The 19,899-nt window shown below is 38.0% G+C and overlaps 1 protein-coding gene across 2 annotated transcripts in view; it reads left to right on the forward strand.

Moving 5' to 3' along the window:
• Nucleotides 1-19,899, forward strand: part of EML4 (EMAP like 4) — a 143,312-nt gene that overhangs the window by 114,592 nt on the left and 8,821 nt on the right. For both annotated transcript variants that reach the window (XM_088026405.1, XM_088026406.1), the window contains 2 exons: nucleotides 12,068-12,156; nucleotides 13,490-13,587. In XM_088026405.1, the coding sequence (XP_087882531.1) occupies nucleotides 12,068-12,156; nucleotides 13,490-13,587 (187 nt within the window). The remainder of the gene's footprint in view (nucleotides 1-12,067; nucleotides 12,157-13,489; nucleotides 13,588-19,899) is intronic.

Below are 19,899 nucleotides of genomic sequence, written 5' to 3' on the forward strand. Positions count from 1 at the left end.
TGATTCTGAAAGAACTGAATTTTAGAATTAGGCTGCTAGGGAGGGAAAGTAATTGGTGAAAACTCGCAAATACAGACAGCCATACTATCTCAGATTTCTCCAAAATGCATGTTGGTATTAGATTATTACTTCAGCTTAGTCAGGTGTACGGCAAGTCACTTTGTAGGATTTGAAGGAAATTATTTTCTATTTTACAAAAAAGTGTTAAGCACATTAGAAATAACCTGAACTATAGTACTAAACTCGTTTCCAGAAAACCACAAATGAGTTCACGTCAGATCTGTTTTTTGGGCAGATGAACAAATATCACAAATGCTGAAGTCAAGACCTTACACTAAATTATTTTTATATATTTCTTTAAACTTTCACCAGAGTGCAACAAAATATTCATTGATATCTCCATCGCACAGACAGAAAACCAAGACCCATAGAGCTTATCACTTGTGATTGAGCTAGGATTTGAACTCAGATTCCATATGGTTCCAAAGCTGATCGCTTTCCACTACTCCATTAATAATCTTTGACATGCGCTTATGGTGTTATTAGCATTACTTAGAAATATTGTAAGGAAAGTTTACCTTTGAAGGTTAAATCACTGGCTGATGTACTTTAGAAACACATACTATACATACAAAGGAATTAAACACTGAATAGAGTGCAAAGGCTAGAGGGATTTGAATCATTAAGACACTGCTTCATTTGATGAATGGAGCTGGGGGTGTGTGCACGTACATGTACACAATATATACAGAACCCTAATTTTTAAGGAGAAATTTACCTGATTTAAATTCACTGAAGTTACTTTCTAAGATTTATGTAGCTGCAAAGTCATCATGAATAAGGTTAAAATGAAAAGTCACTCAATTTACGTGACTTAAACGAAAGCCAAGCATTTCCTCTTAGAGTTGTGAGTAAGAAACACCTTATAAATTAGAGTGATGTGGGGTGCCTGGTGGCTCAGTCGTTAAGCATCTGCCTTTGGCTCAGGTCATGATCATAGGATCCTGGGATCGAGCCCCACATCGGGCTCCCTGCTCAGCAGGAAGCCTGCTTCTCCCTCTCCCACACCCCCCCGTTTGTGTTCCTTCTCTTGCTGTGTCTCTCTCTGTCAAATGAATAAAATCTTTAAAAATAATAATAAATGAGAGTGATGTGATAACTAAATAAAAGGTGGACATTATTTAGAACCTAAGGGAGATGTAGTTATCCATGTTCATTCTATTCTATACATTACTCCTGTCTTTGGTTTCGCATCTGGTTAGATTCTGTTGATTCTTGGAGAACTTTCTCATTTATTTTTATTTTTTACATGGGTCTGTGAATACGTGGCTGTGTAGTGTCTAAAACTGAAAATTCTTCAGTGTAGCCATTCAGATTATTATTACTGACTCCTCAGCCTAAAAATAAGTTACACCTAGGGCAAGGAATTTTTTTTTTAATATAATGCAACACATGTCCAAATTGTGCATGATCCAGAAAAGGTGACTAGCAAAATGTTTAAAGATCTTTTCATGTCCAAATCTAGAAATTACTTCTTGTAATCAAGAAGTAAGCACAAGTGTGGGTAAATTATCACAGTGATAAATAAAATTGTCATTTAAAATAAAGTATTACTACTCTAATTTCTAAGGGGAAAAAACATATAGCCCTAAGTGGACATAGTTCTTCCTTAACATGCCAATCCTCACATAATAAAGGATTCTTTTTTAACAGCTCTATTGAGATATATACCATAAAAGTTATCCATTTAAAGTATACAGTTTAATAGTTTTTAGTAAGTTCACAGGCTTTATCACAAGCTAATTTCAGAACATTTTCATTAACACAAAAAGAAACCCTGTACCTATTGGCAGTTACCCTTCATTATCCTCACCCACTTCCCCCAACCCTAGGCAACTGGTCTGTTTCTATAGGTTTGCCTATTCTGGAAATTTCATATAAATAGAATCCTACAATATGTGGTCTTTTGTGACTAGCTTCTTTCACCTAACATTCATATACAAGTTTTTGTGTGGACATGTTTTCAACTCTCTTGAGCATATACCGAGGAGTAGACTTGCTGGATCTTGTGATAATCAAATTGTTTTCCACAATAGCTACATCATTTTACGATTCCACCAGCAAAGTATAAGGGATCCAGTTTTCTCAAATGCTCACCAACACTTGTCATTGTATTTTGAGTATAGCCATCCTAATGGGTGCAAAATGCTTTTTTGTTGTAGTTTTGACTTGTATTTCTCTGATGGCGAATGATGTTATCTTTTTTACGCAATTACTGGCCACTTGGATAACCTTTTTAGGAAATGTCTACTCAGATCCTCTGCCCATCTTTGAATTGGTTTGTCTTTTTATTGTTGAGTTCTAAGGATTCTTCATATATTCTGGATATAGTACCTTATCAGATATGATTTGTACATATTTTCTCTTGTTCCAAGGGTTGTCTTTTTTTCGCTTTCTTGACGGTAACATTTGCGACAAAAATTTTTAAAGTTTTGTATAGTCCAGTTTATCTGTTCTTCCTCTTGTCTTTTGGTCATTAGGATTTATTTCTGTGTTTTCCCCCTAAGAATTTTATAGTTTTAGCTCTTACCTTTGGGTCTCTTGATTCATCTTGAGCTAATCTTTGTATGTGGTATGAGGTAGATAGCCAACTTCATTCTTTTTCATGGGGATATCCAGTTGTTACACCACCATTTTCCCCCCACTGAATGGTATTTATACCCTTGTTGAAAATCATAAATGTATTGGTTTCTGTCTGGACTCTGCATACTATTCCATTGATCTGTATATCCGTCCTTGTGGCAGTATCACAACCTTGTGTTGTAGCTTTGTGGTAAATTTTGAAATTGGGAAATTTGAGTCCTCCAACCTCCAACTTTGTTCTTTTTTGAGGTTGTTTTAGCTATCCAGGATCCTTTGAATTTCCACATGAATTTTAAGATCAGTTTTGTCAGTTTCTACAAAGAAGCCAGCTGGCATTTTGATAGAGATTTTTTTTAGTAGATTAGTTTGGGGAATGTCAATATCTTAACAGTATTAAGTCTTTCAATGAACAGGAGATGTTTTTCCATTTATTTAGATCAATTTCTTTCAAAAATGTTTTTAGTTTTTATTTTTTTAAGCTTTTATTTAAATTTCAGTTAGTTAACAAAAAGTGTAATATTAGTTTCAGATGTACAATTCAGTGATTCAACACTTCGATACAACACCCAGTGCTCATCACAAGTGCACTCCTTAATTCATCCCCCACCCACCTCCCCTCTCCTAACCATCAATTTGTTCTCTGTAGTTTCTTGTTTTGCCCCCTCTCTCTTTTTTCCCTTTGCTCATTTGTTTTGCCCTTTTTTTTTTTTTAAAGATTTATTTATTTGAGAGAGCGCACATACATACATGCATGAACCAGTGGAGGGGCAGAGGGAAAGGGAGAATCCCGAGCCAACTCACAGAGCCCCACTTGGGACTGATCCCACAACCCCAAGATCATAACCTGAGCAGAGATCAAGAGTTGGATGCTTAACTGACTGAGCCACTCAGGTGCCGCTGTTTTGTTTTTTATTTATTTTCTTTTTTTAAAAAGATTTTATTTATTTGAGAGAGAACACCAGATGGGGGAGGGTCAGAGGGAGAAGTAGACTTCCTGCTGAGCAGGGAGCCTGATATGGGACTTGATCCTGGGACTCTGGGATCATGACCTGAGGCAAAGGCAGATGCCTAACCAACTGAGCCACTCAGGTGCCCTGCTGTTTTTTTTAAATTGACATATGAGTGAAATCATACGGTATTTATCTTTCTCTGATTGACATATTTCACTTAGCATAGTACTCCCTAGCTCCACCCATGCCGTCGCAAAATGACGAGATTTCATTCTTTTTTATGGCTAATATTCCATTGTGTATATATACCACACCTTCTTTATCCATTCATCAATCAGTGGATACTTGGGCTGTTTCCATAATTTGGCTATGGTAGATAATGCTGCTGTAAATATTGCAGTGCATGTATCCCTTTGAATTAGTATTTTTGTATCTTTGGGTAAATACCTAGCAGTGCAATTGCTGAATCATAGGGTAGTTCTATTATTAATTTGAGGAATCTCCATACTGTTTTCCAGAGTAGCTGCACCAGTTTGCATTCCCACTAACCGTGTAAAGAATTTCCCTTTCTCCATTTCCTTACCAACACCTGTTCTTATGTTCTTGATTTTAGCCATTCTGACAGGTGTAACGTGATAATTCATTCTAGTTTTGATTTGTATTGCCCCAGTGATCAGTGATGTTGAGCATCTTTTCACGCATCTGTTGACCATATGTAATGTCTTTAGAAAAATGTCTGCCAGGGTGCCTGAGTGGCTCAGTCGTTAAGCATCTGCCTTCAGCTCAGGTCATGATCTCAGGGTTCTGGGATCGAGCCCTGCATCGGGCTCCCTGCTCCGTGGGAAGCCTGCTTCTCCCTCTCCCACTCCCCTTGCTTGTGTTCCCTCTCTCGCTGTGTCTCTCTCTGTCAAATAAATAAAATCTTTTTAAAAAAATAAATTTCTGCCCATTTTTTTAACTGGATTATTCATTTTTGGGGTGTTGAGTTTTATTAAGTTCTCTATAGATTTTGGATACAAACCCTTTATCAGATATGTCATTTGCAGGTATCTTCTTTTCATAGGCTGTCTTTTAGTTTTGTTGATGGTTTCCTTTGCTGTGCAGAAGCTTTTTATTTTGATGAAGTCCCACTAGTTTATTTTTGCTTTTGTTTCCCTTGGCTTGGGAGACCCATCTAGAAAGAAACTGCTACAGCTGATGTCAAAAGAGGTTACTGCCTATGTTCTCCTCTAGGATTTTTATGGTTTCAGTTCTCACATTTCAGTCTTTAATCCATTTTGAATTAATTTTTGTGTTTGGTTTGTAAGAAAGTGGCCCAGTTTCGTTCTTTTGCATGCCGCTGTCCAGTTTCTCAACATCATTTGTTGAAGAGACTTTTTGCCATTGGATAGCCTTTCCTGCTTTGTCAAGAATTAATTGACCTTGTGTTGCAGATTTATCTCTATTTTCTATTCCATTAATCTGTGTGTCTGTTTTTGTGCCAGTACCATATCATTTTGATCACTACAGCTGTGTAATATAACTTGAAGTTGAGAATTGTGATTCCTCCAGCTTTGCTTTTCTTTTTCAAGGCATTTTTAGTTTTTAGGGTGCAGATTTGCACATCTGTTAAATTTGTACCTAAGTATTTCATTCTCCTGATACCATTTTAAATTAAATTGAGAAAACAGTTTCATTTTCAGAATATTTATTAGAATATATAAATCCAACTGCTTCTCATCTTTTGATCTTGTATCCTGCAACTTTGCTAAACTCATTTCTTCTAATAGTTTTTTAGTGGACTCCTTAGGATTTTCTATAGGCAAGACCATGTAGACACTACAGAGTGTTTTCTTTCCAATCCGAATGCCTTTTTTTCTTGTCTAATTGTCGTAAGTAGAAGAACCTCCAGTACAGTACTTAATAGAAGTATCTTAGAAGGAAAGCCTTTCACCACTAAGTATAATGTTAGTTGTAGGTTTTTCATAGATGCTGCTTGTCATGTTGAAGAATTTTCCTTCTATTCTTAGTTTGTTGAGAATTTTTAATCATGAAAGTGTTTTGGATTTTGTCAAATACCTTTTTTGGTCTATTGAGATAACATGTTTTTGTCCTTTGTTAATATGGAGTAGTTAAGATGTTAACCTGTGTTCTTGAGGTAAATCCTATTTGGTCATGGTATATATGTTGCTGGATTCAGTTTGTTCATATTTTGTTGAAGAGTTTTGCATGTATATTCATAAAGGATATTGGTCTGTAGTTTTCTTGTGATGCCTTTGCCTGGTTTTGGTATCAGGGTAATAAGTATATAAATGGATGAAAGTTAGTAAATACTAGTAACTGTTAATCATTAGTTACCAAAATCTTAGCTCTGTCAAACCAATAACGATAAACCATTTAATTAACAAATTACACTTAGGCACCACACCCCACATGTGATTTTCAAATATAACATTCTCTCATTTTTTGTTCTATCAGTGTCAGGTGTACAATATAATTCGGTAATTCTCTACATTACTCAGTGCTCATCAAGAGAAGTGTCCTCTTCATCCTCTTTATCTGTCCCAACTCACCCCTCTGGAAACCGCCAGTTCTCTGTATTTAAGAGTCTGTTTGTCTCTTTCTTTATTTTGTTTCTTAAATTCCACATGAGTGAACTCACGGTATTTGTCTTTCTCTGATTTATTTCACTTAGCATTCTATCCTCTAGGTCCATCCACGTTGTTGCAAATAGCAAGATCTCATTCTTTTTTATGGCAAATTAATACTCCATTGTATATTTACCATATATTGTCTCATATTTTTTAAATTTGGGCTTCTTGATGGGATTTAAAGTTTTTCATAAAGCTAACAATATGTGTAAACCTGAACTGTTAAGAATTTGAAAGTTTATAATCTCTGAATTGTTAAAAATATATTCTGCTTGATTTTTCCAAGACCCCAGTTGATATCCTTCCCCTTCCTCTTTTTTGAAACCAGTTTCTCTAAAGGCACTTATTTACCTACCACCCTCAGACCTCGGTGGAACCACGGATATATTTACCATCCCATCAGGATATCAGGTCTATATCAATTCAGATAGAATTCTCCAGGCACCTTACACAGAACTTTACTCTGGTCTTGTTTGGACCCAGTTCTGTTTCCAAACCAACAGCATTTTTGCCATAGTCCTTTTATAGGCTGGTAAATGGGGGTGAGACACCCGAAATTAGAGAAATCAATAGACCTGAAGTGATGATAATGAGAATAAAAAGCAAGGATTAAAGTTGGAAATTGTTTCAAAGAAAGAAATCCCTAAAATTGAGTCAGTATCTAGAACAACTATATATAGCATATATGGATGTAAAGGGAGTGGACAGACTGAAAGAGGTGATTTCAAAGAAGATCCTGAAGTTTCTGGTCTACAGTGATCATAATAGTGATAGCTTTGACAAGGAAGCAGGCTGGGAAAGTGAGCCTGGTGAGTGGGTAGGTAAAGAATTTAGTTGTTGACATGGAATCACAAAATCCTAGACCTGGAGAGATTTAAGTGATCTGACTCAACTCCTCAATTTTGATGGTGGCTGTCACTTCAGCAAACCAGCAGTGTAGCTAAAATACTGTTGGCTGTAAAGTTCTGAGTCTAAGAAATGCTCCTGCTGTTCAAAAGGAGCGGTAATCAAAGACATATTAGCGTTAGCAGAGACTTTTCTTTGACGTAATTAAAAGAGAAAGCTTTTAATTAGAAAAGAATAGCTTTTTTCCTCTGCAGTTTGGTGTTAACTTGGCCCACGGGTACTCCTGATCTCATTTCCCATTGTGCACAGTGTCTTTGAACTCCATCAGCATGACTCTCCCTGAGTTCTGCCTTGTTATAAGTCCAGTTCTGAGTCACCCTTCAGATGCTTATTGAGTTCCAGCAACTTGTAAAGCACTGACTAGATGCAGTGGGTAGCACAAAGAAATATGAGACTTGGTCCCAGCCCCAAGTAGATTATAACCTAATTATATACTACATAAAGAGATAAAGAGCATTTCCTATTAGTATTGTAATATTACTTGAATAAACGGGCACCAATACTTAAAGATCAACAGAGAAATTACAGTGAGTCTTAGTGGTCAGAGAATGCTTCACAGCAGAGGTATTTGTCCTGCCTTGAAGTTCTTGGATCTTGAGGAAGCAGTGAAGAGTGAGGAGCTCATATTAAGCAGGAGGAATGGATTGAGCAAATGTGGGAAACTGTGAGCCAACTGGATTAGCACATTCCTAAATTCTTCTTTTTTTTTAATTTTATTTATTTGACAGAGCAAGCGAGAGAGAGGGAGCACAAGCAGGGGGAGTGGGAAAGGGAGAAGCAGGCTTTCCACTGAGCAGGGAGCCCGATGCGGGGCTTGATCCCAGGAGCCTGGGATCATGACCTGAGCCGAAGGCAGTTGTTTAACGACTGAGCCACCCAGGCGCCCCATTCCTAAATTCTTCTTGATGCCTAAACAGTGGAATCCAAACTCGTTAGCCTGGCCTTTAAAGCTCATTAAAAATCTTTTCCTCACCACTCCAGCTAGAGTGGTCAAGTTGTTATCCTTTATATACATGCCAACCCTTTTTTTGGTTTCTTGTCTGCTGCTCTCTGTTTATTTCGTGCCATATTTGATGTGATGAAATCCTAGACCACCCATCTCCTCTGTGATTACTCCCTGCTCTGAGACTTCATAATTCTTACAACTTGTATAATTCATATTACTTTAACTGTTTACCACTTTATGAACTCACTCTGTCTCCCCAGTTAGATTATAAACTTCTCTTCTGCCTCCTTGGCTAACTCCTTTTTTCTCTGGATCCCTAAACGTTAATGTATCTCAAAGACCTAGAAAGAGAACACTTTCTATGGAATCATACCCTTCCCTTGTGTGATATTAGTGAAAAGCACAAGGGCCAGAAGCTCTGTCAACCTAACTAGTTGGTTGATGACTGGTCAGATGTTTTAAAATCAGAGCATTTCATTGTTTTTATTTGTAAAATAGGAGAGTTGAATTAGGCTTCTCTTCCCCCTGTTTTGACATTACATTTTTCTGATACTAAATTATTCCTATTCTTTTAAGTAGAAGATCATGAAGAAGGAAGGGGGTGGCGCAGGGTGGGGTGGGGGGGTTACAAACCTGCCACCCAGAGGACACACTTTATAATAAATATTTTTTTAACTCCTGTTATAAACATATATATTCATTTAGGGACTTTAAAATTGATACTTTCCATCTCTAAAATCTTGATTCTTTTCTTGCCACTGAGGAAATCAATATAGTGTCTTTTTAGAAAGTCGAGATAAATGATGGTACTACTCTTTGGTACGTGACCCACAGGTCAGAGTAATTTAAATATATCACCAAAGATTTCCCCTCTGTGATACCGAGCAATTACATTTAGAAGGATGCATTAGGTCCTTTAGGCCATATAAAGCCTGATAATGATTCCAAATTATCTTAAAGCAGAAGCTTGGTTCCAGTGTATATACTCTGGACTGAAGTAAGAATACAGTTCAACATCGTGAAACTTAAAAACTTCTTGAAAATTCCCTTTGCTAGAGGATTTGTTATCTTCTCCATACATTTCTTAGAGACAGAGCCCAAAAGTCTTTTCTGAAGGTAGAACATAATTCATGCAATGGAAAGGGTAGGAACTTTAAAATTTATGCTGGGATCCCTATGGAAGTTACTTTTTTATAACAGAGTTATTAAATTATTAACTAAAAATTACTTGATTAAAGTAGGATAATTAACCTCTGATATATAATTAAAGAAATAGAAAAAGTAGACAGGTTTGTTTTTTGATAGCTACCATCTCTAATCTGTCAACAATTCAGAGTTGTAGGTTTCTACATGTTACACCAACAGACATTCTGGGGTTTGTTGTGGGTTTTGTTTTGTTTCCTACTTTTTAAGGGAATTTCCAAAAAGAAAATTATTTGCAATTTTCTTAGGAAGATTAAATTGACTTGGAAACAGTCTTAAAACAGTAGTTTGGGGTCAAGGGGAATGGTAGTTGGGGCTCTTCAGATAAAAAATGGCAATTTTTTGGGCGCCTGGGTTGCTCAGTTGGTTAAGCGTCTGCCTTCGTCTTGGGTCATGATCTCAGGGTCCTGGGATCAAGTCCCATATCGGGCTCCGTGCTTGCTCAGTGGGGAGTCTGCTTCTCTCTCTGCCCCTCCCCCCCTACTTGTGCTCACTCGCTCTCAATTAAATGAATAAAATCTTTTTTTAAAACGGTAATTTTTCAGATGCCTAAGATAATAAAGTTTCCATAAATTCATTAAAAAAACTTGAAATCTGGTACCTACAGAGTGGCACTGTATCTCATTGTTTAGGTCTGATCAGTCTTGGTTGGAATATTTTATACCCTTATTCTGAAAAGGCAGTTCACAGTTCACTTGGCATCAGCTTTGGCATTTCTTGCCTCAGAGGCTACGATGGTAGCCATAAAAATCGATTAATAAATTACATTCTCAGAAGAAACCTATAATCTATGGGTACTGTCCAGTTGCAGTAAAGTAACACACCTTTTGAAATGGAAATGATGACTAAACATGCAGCATAGAGCTTCAGAGTGCCAATTTCCTATTATTGGCCTTAACTCAAGTATTCACAAATAGAAGCCATTTCTCTTACCAACGTAGAAGACAGAATTTATGAATTAAGCTAGCTACCTAGAAGTTTCAACCCATAGCTCACAAGTTACTAAAATTCACTCATGAATGTTAATTCGAGAGGGATTTCACTGATGGTAAGAGTTGGCGTCTTTTTTTTTTTTTTTAGATTTTATTTATTGATTTGACAGAGAGAGACATAGCAAAAGAGGGAACACAAGCAGGGGGAGTGGGAGAGGGAGAAGCAGGCTTCCCACGGAGCAGGGAGCCCGATGTGGGACTCGATCCCAGGGCCCTGGGATCATGACCCCAGCCGAAGGCAGATGCCCAATGACTGAGCCACCCAGGTGTCCCAGAGTTGGCGTCTTTTAGTCTCACATCTTCTACCTTGCATGCACTAAGGCATGTTAAACAACATCACTAAACTTTTTTTTAATTCTTTCATGCCATTTTCTCTCTCCTAAATAGTATTTCTTTTACTCTGAAGGGGAAATGGTCTCTTTCTGGATATTAGTTTTAAAATTACAAGGAACTGTCAATATGATTTCTGTATTAGCTTATTTTAGTGGTGGATTTTTTTTCCCATCTTAAAAACAAAACTTGCTAGTCTTGTCCCATTCTCTCTACACCAAACATTTCTTCCTACACACTGCACTATTAAATAATTCTTCCTAAAACTTGGCTTTTGTCATGTTCAAGACTTACTTTATATTTGTTTATTCATTCTCCAAATATTTATTTAGTGACTGATCTGAGCCAGGCCATGCCCAACTCTAAACTCTTTGAAGCAGCTGTGTATGCTGTTTATAACCTGCTTTCCTCTCACTTACCCAGTTTCTAGTTGTCTGTCCTCAGTTGCCAGTCTTTGCTTTATACCTCGTATTTTGCCATGCTTTTCTGAAGCACCATCCTTCCCTTCCAGTGCCCCACTTTTTAAGATTGATTTATTTTAGAGTGAGTGAGCACGGTGGCAGGGGTAGGCAGGGAGAGAGGGAGAGCGAGTGTTAAGCAGACTCCACGCTGATCAGGGAACCATCTCAGGACCCTGAGATCAGGACCTGAGCCAAAACTAGGAGTCCAAGGCTTAACCAGTGCCACCTAGGCGCCCCTTCAAGTGCTCTTATAAAAAGATTTGATAAGTCATTTATTATATAGTTGAATTTAACCATTATTTTACCTCTCAAAAGGCTTTTACATTTTTTTTTCCTGTAAATGTGAACAATAATCTATCTTTGAAAGAATTCAGAGCTGTGTGCACATGTGGAGGTATTGGAGAGGCAGAGCACCCCCTGCTGGTTCCTTTGAAATCACACTAAACGAAGAGCCCTCTGCCTTCCCCTCCCACCGTCATCTGTCTGTGCTCCTTCCCATCTCTATAGCTGTGCAGCTGTCCCTCCTCCTGCCACTGAACCTCTTTCCCTCAGTGTTCGGCTCAACTTATCCTACGTCCTTCCTAAAGGTTTTTCTGTGTCTTCTGTTGTTCATTTCTTTTCTGTGAGCTCCTCTATTATATATGGTCACCATCACAGATTGGCCCTTAATTGTCCTTTGTTTCACTTGGGTTCTTTTTCCCCATCTCTAATCTTCAAGAACACTGATCCTATCATCTTAACTTTCTGTTTAGATGCTACCTAGCAAAGAGACCCAGTTGGCATTGAGTGAATACCTAAATAGAAATGAGAACATGCTTAGGCCCATATATGTATATTGTATTTAGCAACATTTTGCAAAATGAATTTATCCTTCAATGGATGATGGAAACGTCATATTTAAGGGCATTATTAAAATTTGAAATTTTTTAAAAGGGAGAAAAAATCAGTCGTTTTTTTCTTTAAGTGCTAACATCTGAAGAAAATTTTGATTTTTACTTCTTAACAGGTGGTTTGTTCTAGATGCAGAAACCAGAGATCTAGTTTCTATCCACACAGATGGGAATGAACAGCTCTCTGTGATGCGCTACTCAGTAGGTAGGCAGATTTACCCCCATCCTGGCATTCACAGCATTTCTCTGTCACTGCATATTTTCACTTCCACTAAAGCTGACTAGTGACTTTTTCTTTACTCTCTAAACTTGTTAACTATTGAATATGTTTCCCCCAACATCAGATTAAATTCTGTTGCAGGAAACTGCAAAAGATCTTCTAAAGTTAAACAACATTCTAAATCATCAAATTTAGAATGAACTGTTACAACTGCATTTGCAATTGAAAGCAGAATACAGTGCAATCAAATCCTATCTTGGGGGAATTACACATACTTAGAATTTTGAATTTGTATTAGGCTGAATGTTATATCTATTTAGTAATCTTTTTATATGTAAGAAAATATAAAATAAATTATAGTAATATTCAAAATATGCACTATTATAAGCTGTTCAAGCTCTTTAAAATCTAGTTGCATTACTGGCTACATAGTATTGGTTAGTTTTGTTAATTAGATAAAATACTCAGAAACTCAAGAATTTGATAAACTCATTTAGCCTTATTTGAATAATTCTTTATACTTTATTCAAAATGTTAATTATGTTTCCATAATATTCCCATTCTTTTTTCCCATTATTAATACGGTTTTGATTCATATCATTCTTCTCTGGAGTTAGTGTGAGTGACATTTGCTTGTATTTGAAAATATATCCCAGTAGTTGTTGGATCAGTGTGGGATCCAGAGGATCTTTTTGATTGCTTCTGAGTTTAAAAGGAAACACAGAATACTATTCTCTGAGTTGAACATGGAAGGAAGAGTATTTGCTCTGGCTTATAAGCCTGGCAAGTTATCTTAAAGCAGAAAAGGTTTTCTGTTTGTCTTGGCTTTTTTAGTGCTGTACTAGCAAATTACTACAAACATAGCAATTAAAATCCAAAGATCAGTTGGACTTTATTGACCATCTGTTACATGGTAAGAACAATAGAAGAGACCATAAAAGAAGAGAACGTAGTTGCTTCCCAAGTTGGAGAGGTCATATGTGCTCAGCTGAAATGAGCAATTGAACACTCAGCTTATGAGTACTGTGTACTTAGACCCATAAGAGCAAGTTAACCCTGGAGCCAGTTTGTAGCTAACTAGAAGGAGATGAACCTAGAGTCCAAGACCTGTGAGTATCTCCAAGAAATGACTGGACTAGATGGCCATGTTTTTCAAATCTGCTTAGTGATGGAAGGATTCATTCGTTAAATACCAAATAACAGTTAAATTAGTGAGATTTAACAACATTTGTAAAATATTCATTTAGTACAGATCCAATAAAATAGCAAATCTGTCAGTACATTTCTCTAGTTAACATTTTTTCCTGTCTCATTCTAGATGGCACCCTCCTGGCGGTAGGATCTCATGACAACTTTATTTACCTCTATGTAGTCTCAGAAAATGGAAGAAAATATAGCAGACATGGAAAGTGCACTGTAAGTAGTTAAAATAAATTAAGCTGTAAAGTGTTGGAACATTTTACTTTTAATAAGTTAAATTTTTACATTGATGTATCCATTGTTTTCTGTCCTTAACTGCTTTAAACTTTAATCTCTTTGAAAACAGATTACTTGCGCGCCTGGGTGGCTCAGATGGTTAAGCGTCTGCCTTCAGCTCAGGTCATGATCCCAGAGTCCTGGGATCGGGTCCCGCATCGGGCTCCCTGCTCCTTGGGAGCCTGCTTCTCCCTCTGCCTCTCTCTCTCTCTCTCTCTCTCTCTCTCTCATGAATAAATAAATAAAATCTTTAAAAAAAAAAAACATTACTTAACAGCAGAATATTGCCATTCCCTATGTGCTTTAGAAATGTTTCTTCTTTTGATGGGAGTTTAATATCTGTTTGACTAGATTAAAGGCAGTTTCTTAAAGCTGTTTCCATAGGAAACCCTTAGAATAATGCTTTTTGAAAATGGAGTGAGTCAGAAATGAAAGGGTATCTCACTTTTAATCCCAGTGTCCCACATTCCTGTCCATCCCCAACACCCTGCAATTTCCTGTATCACCTCTTTTACCACTAAAAGTAAAGCAATTTATATGGAGATCTGTCTGCATTAAGAGAGTTAACAGAAGCATATTTCCTTTAATTTATTCTGATCGACTTCGTTATCATTTTAAGGTAGACTTGATTCAATTCTGTAGACGTACTGAGTACTTACCTTATGGCAGGCATTCTGCTAACTTGAGAAATGTTTTAGACACCAGGAATATATGTAAGATTTATTCCTTGTCCTCAAAAAGTATACATTTGAGCTGAGGGCAGGACAAGAAAAGCAGGCAATACAGCATAGTGGTTAAGAGCGCCAACTTGAGATTCAACCACCTGGATTTGAATTCTTATTTCACCACTTACAAGCTAGTGTGACCTTGGGCAAGTTACTTAAATCTGTTTCAGTTTTCTCATCTATAAAATGAGGATAACAGCCGTTTCTACTTCACTGGATTAAAATAAATTAATGCATATAAAATACTTTGAATAGTGCTTGGCAAATAATAGGTACTCAATATGTGTTAACTATTATTTTTATAGGAAATGAGGTAGCTTGGTGTTATGTTAGGAAAGGTGTATGTTAGGAAAGGATTAGAAAATTACTTGATGGGGCGCCTGGGTGGCTCAGTTGGTTAAGCGACTGCCTTCAGCTCAGGTCATGATCCTGGAGTCCCGGGATCAAGTCCCGCATCGGGCTCCCTGCTCAGCAGGGAGTCTGCTTCTCCCTCTGACCCTCTTCCCTCTCGTGCTCTCTATCTCTCATTCTCTCCCTCTCAAATAAATAAAATCTTTAAAAAAAAAAAAAAAGAAAAAATTACTTGATGAATTAGTGGTTAGTGGCAGCACAGATCACAAAATAGTTTTAGGGGGATAAATAAAAGAATTAGTTTTTAGAAGCCTATACATAAGCAAAATCCAGGCCATTTACTACTATTCAAAGAAGAGATTTGTTTGTTTAGTTTGTGCGCATACATGTGTGTGCGCACACACGTTATTTTGTATCATAGGCTAAAACGAGCCTATAAACTGATCTATAAGCAACATCAAAGTTTCAGAATTTATCCAAAATAATCTTTTTGCCTTGATAATAATTATGAATCATTAACCACTAATTTATTGAAATCTCTTTTAATCAGTTTATTATCATAATATTTGTGATAGGAAATAGTAGAGTAATGCCTCATTGTAACCACATGAGCAAATGATATGTTCCACTGAAGGAATTTTCAGGTTACTGAGGTTTACCCTACCAGGCTCCTTAACCTTAATTAAGAAAAATTAAGTTTCTCTTAATTTTCTACCTCAATCTTTTAAAAGTCCATGTCTTAATAAACAGTATATCAATTAAAATTTAATCTTATGGAATCATATAAAACTTTACAGGTAGCCCTGTAGCACACACTTGACTCAGCTCTTATTTCACTGATGTAGAGACTGACTTTCAGACAAAAGACTTGTCCTTGGTCACACCTTGACTTGGTGGCAAATCCAGGGCCTGAACCCTCTTCTCTTAGTAGAGCAGACTCTCCAGTGTAATATGAATGCCTCAGATTTTTCAGTACATATTTCATTGTCCTATTCTCTTACAGTACAACTGATCCAGAAAGGAAACGGCAGTATATGACACTGGATAATGAGAATGACCTTGGAAGTGTTGAGAAGTGGCAAGCTTATCAATTGCATAAGACTTGGCCTTCTCCAATTAGGCAGCTTTTATTTTTAAAGCATTTGAAAGTATTATTTTGAGATATCCTTAGGAACTGTTAAAAGTTGATAGTACTGCTTGAGGCTGTAATGAAAGGCTCAGCTACTCTGCTTTTCTAATTATCTAACGTTCTGTGCTTTGCTTCCAGCTCTCACTTCTCCTTGCTGTCTGCTTCCACCAGCTGGTCTTAGAGTTTCATGTTAACTGCTTTTATCTGTTGTCTGCTAGGGTATAGGACAGACAGAACAGAGCTAATGCTGGTTTTGCCACTTACTAGATTGAGACTTGAGGCAAATAATTAACTTATTTGAGTTTTAATTTTATTATCTTAAAATTGGACATTATAACACTTCCTACTATATAGGATTGTTGTGAAGGTTAGGAACTACTCTCAGAGTTGCAAATACAAATGCTGTTTTCTATTTTATTTCCAATATTTTCCTAGTACTAGTCAATATTTAAGTAACCACCATAGCTGCAGGAGCATATTTAGAACCTTAGAGAATGTCCCTTTAATAAATTAACCAAGCAGTTGGAGCCTGTCCCTCTTCGTGGCATCATTTTATGTGCAAATGTCAGTTGAGAAGATGACTGGTACCTTAGAACACAAACGAGTACTTCCTGGTAGAGGGGAGTGGCATGCTTGACAGGGTTGTTACAGGCCAAGGCCTTGCTCACAGTCATAAGCTAAGAAACAAAACAAGATCCATTTTAGAGAAATGGACTTACATTATGCAAGTTCTCCAAAGCTTTTTTATAAAATACCAATTTCTGGGGCGCTTGAGTGGCTCAGTCGTTAAGCGTCTGCCTTTGGCTCCAGTCATGATCCCAGGGTCCTGGGATTGAGCCCCGCATTGGGCTCCCTGCTCAGCGGGAGGTGTGCTTCTCCCTCTCCCACCCCCCTGCTTGTGTTCCCTCTCTTGCTGTCTATCAAATAAATAAATAAAATCTTTTTAAAAAATAAATAAAATACCAATTTCTAAAAGCTGTAAACTGGTAAGGGACTGAATCCTAGTTTCTTCTGGCCAATCAGGTTTTCTGTCTATAAACAAGCCTCAGGAAACCAACTCAGAATCAGAATGCTAGTTTATTCATTTAAAATAAGGTATATAAATGCCAAGGGGACAGGACATGCCCATCTTCCAGCCAGTACTTCCCTTCTGGCAAAAATATGCATGTGAAACCAGAGTATAATCAGGAGGTAAGCAAGCTTAGCACGTACATCCCCAGTAGGTCAATAGCTGCCACTGGAACTGGTCTTGGTTCAGGTCCCTCTATCCTAGACATTATGGGTGCTGTCCATGTTTGCCTCTGTGACTCATTGCTGACCACCTACCTGAATAACACTTTCTTGGGACAGATTCATACATGCAGTCAGGTTGTACTCTATCCTTGCTGGCCTTGGACTTATGATGACTCTTACTTCTTGGCCTTTTTCTGCTTTGACTTACTCTATGTTGATTGTAAAGTCTAACTCTCAGAGGTCCCTGGGGAACTTCCACTGCAGTTTCCATAAACACACAAAACTTGCTCTTCCATTCATTGAATTTACTTGCTATTATGTAGCAACCTCAAACACCTCAAGTTTGCTTACTACACATGGCTGGTCCCAGACCTTCTCTTTGAAGGAACCACAGTGATCTTCCAAGAAGTTATCTGCTCCTGGGGCGCCTGGGTGGCTCAGTCGTTAAGCGTCTGCCTTGGGCTCAGGTCATGATCCCAGGGTTCTGGGATCGAGCCCTGCATCGGGCTCCCCGCTCTGCAGGAAGCCTGCTTCTCTCTCTCCCACTCCCCCTGCTTGTGTTCCCTCTCTCGCTGTCTCTCTCTCTCTCTGTCAAATAAATAAAATCTTTAAAAAAAAAAAAAGTTATTGACTCCTCCTAACCCTGACTTCTCTGGGCGGGCTGAGGGATGGAAAGGAAGAGAGAATGGAGTCATCCCTCTATACTCTTTGTCTGTGGCAACCTTTCATTTTCTCTTCTGTGACCTGTCTGCCCTCTCACTTTCCACGTTTGCCCCTGGGAGCACACGGTCTTCAGCTGCCCCTGTGCTCTCCGCATTCCCTCCTGCACACACCCCAAACCTACTTTACCAGATCTGTAGCATTTTCTGCCCTTTAATTAGACCATAAAATTTAGAATAACCTTTTTTCTTTTACTTCTCATGAAAACATCCATCTTCTTAGTGTTCAGTACATATTAGAAAAAGTGGCTTGATTGAACTGTAGGATTCAGGGGTTCATGGTTGTATCCTGTATTGAGTGTGTAAGCAGTTTGATTTATTTCTTTCTGAGAGAGTGGGAGTGCATGTGCGCGCAGTCGGGGGGGGGAGGGGCAGAGGGAGAGAGAATCTCAAGCGGACTCCATGCTGAGCATAGAGCAGAGCCTGATCACATAACTCTTGAGATCATGACCTGAGCTGAAACCAAGAGTCAGATGCGTGACTGAGGCCCCCAGGTGCCCCTAAGCAGTTTGATATTGTAACTGCTGCTATAGAAAAGTTTATTTAAAAAGCTTTGGATTCAGGAGCTCTTTTTAACTTGTCTCCTGCAAAGCCCTAAGGTAGGGCTGGGCTGGGCTGGATACGATTTTCTTTGCTTTGCATATTGGGCTTCGCTTGTAAGATTTAATATGTAAGAAAGATTTTATAGCTAAAAAGAGTTTGAAGACTGCCAGTTGGCTGTCTGAAATATCCTTGAGTAATGTGAGTTGATGATTGTGAAGTTTTGTAGTTTTACTGCTTTCCATACAATCTTTCTTTACCTCAGCTTTTCCTGTGCCATTTTGAAAATGTACTGAAGAAGTCCTTAGTTACTTGTAAATTCCTTTTCTTAAAATGCTACTTTGAAATTACTTCCTGTTCATCTTCAGTGTAAGAGAAAGGAGTAAAAAGATAAGCGTGATTTAAATGCTGTGCTCTCTGACCTGGGCTTAAACACTGGCTCTACCAATTCTTTATTATGTGACCTCAGAAAAGTTAGGTAACCTCTCGCCGCCTCCTGGACTTGCTCATCTACTAAGTGGGCATCATCATGCAGGCTGCTGGGAGATTGAGTTGACTGTGTATGCCCTGTGCATAGAACGTTCTCGGCTCAGTGTTGGGTGCCAGCCAGTAGCATCATTGTTCTCAGTAACTAGAGGAGCACGGGTTGTACATAGGGGTGTTTTTCAGCATTTAATATGAATCTGTGGAAGGTCAAGAAGAGTTTTCTAATTATAGATAATTGTTTATTTTCCTTGAAAGAGTTTAAGTGTTCTGATTGACCTGAAGTTTCTACTCTACTTGCAGTAGGATTAAGATGATTTTATTCTATACCTGAGTGCCAACCTAATGGCTTTCTGTTTGATTCGAATTCCTGTGTTCCTTTTAACACTGCTGCTCTGAGATGGTAGCACAGGAAATGAAGTATATTGAAGTTGCAGTGATGTACTATTACAGAGTCTGTTAGGATAGGAAAGAAATGCTGGTAAAAGTCAGTGTCCTTTTTGCCAGGCTTTTGGTAATTGAAACTTACATCAAAAAGAGAAGAATAAAGAAGTCTTAAACTGTCTGCTTAGAAATCTCCAAAAAACTAATCCAGTATTTCAGTAAGGCATTAGGATTCAGTGTTACTGTAACAGGATATATGCAGTACCTGGTGACTTAAAAAAATGAGGGATGTGTTCTCATTTAAGCAGAAGTCATCAGGAACTCAAAATCTTTCTTTCTTTATAGTCTTTTATTCTTTGGTCATCAGATACTAGTTCCGGGAGGAAAGGATCAGAGCAGGGGGGAAAGTACTCCTCCTCCTAAGTCCATTCTCTTAAAGTTTCCCTGGAAGCCCCACTCAGTGATTTCTGGCACCTCTAGCTGCCAGAAGAGGTTGGGAAATCCAGTGTTTCACCTAGGAACTTAACAGAAGGGGGTGGACTGTGGACTGAATAGGCAGCTATTCAATACTCTAAAGAATAGCTTTGCCTCAGGGCACCTGGCTGTCTCATATGGAAGAGTATGCAGCTCTTGACCTCGGGGTTGTTGAGTTCAAGCCCCACATGGTGTGTAGAGATTACTTAAATTA

Source organism: Eumetopias jubatus, unplaced genomic scaffold (genome assembly GCF_037043125.1).
Source record: "Eumetopias jubatus isolate StellerSeaLion01/CBP00866 unplaced genomic scaffold, mEumJub1_p1.0 scaffold_9, whole genome shotgun sequence".
In the NCBI taxonomy this organism is placed as follows: domain Eukaryota; kingdom Metazoa; phylum Chordata; class Mammalia; order Carnivora; family Otariidae; genus Eumetopias; species Eumetopias jubatus.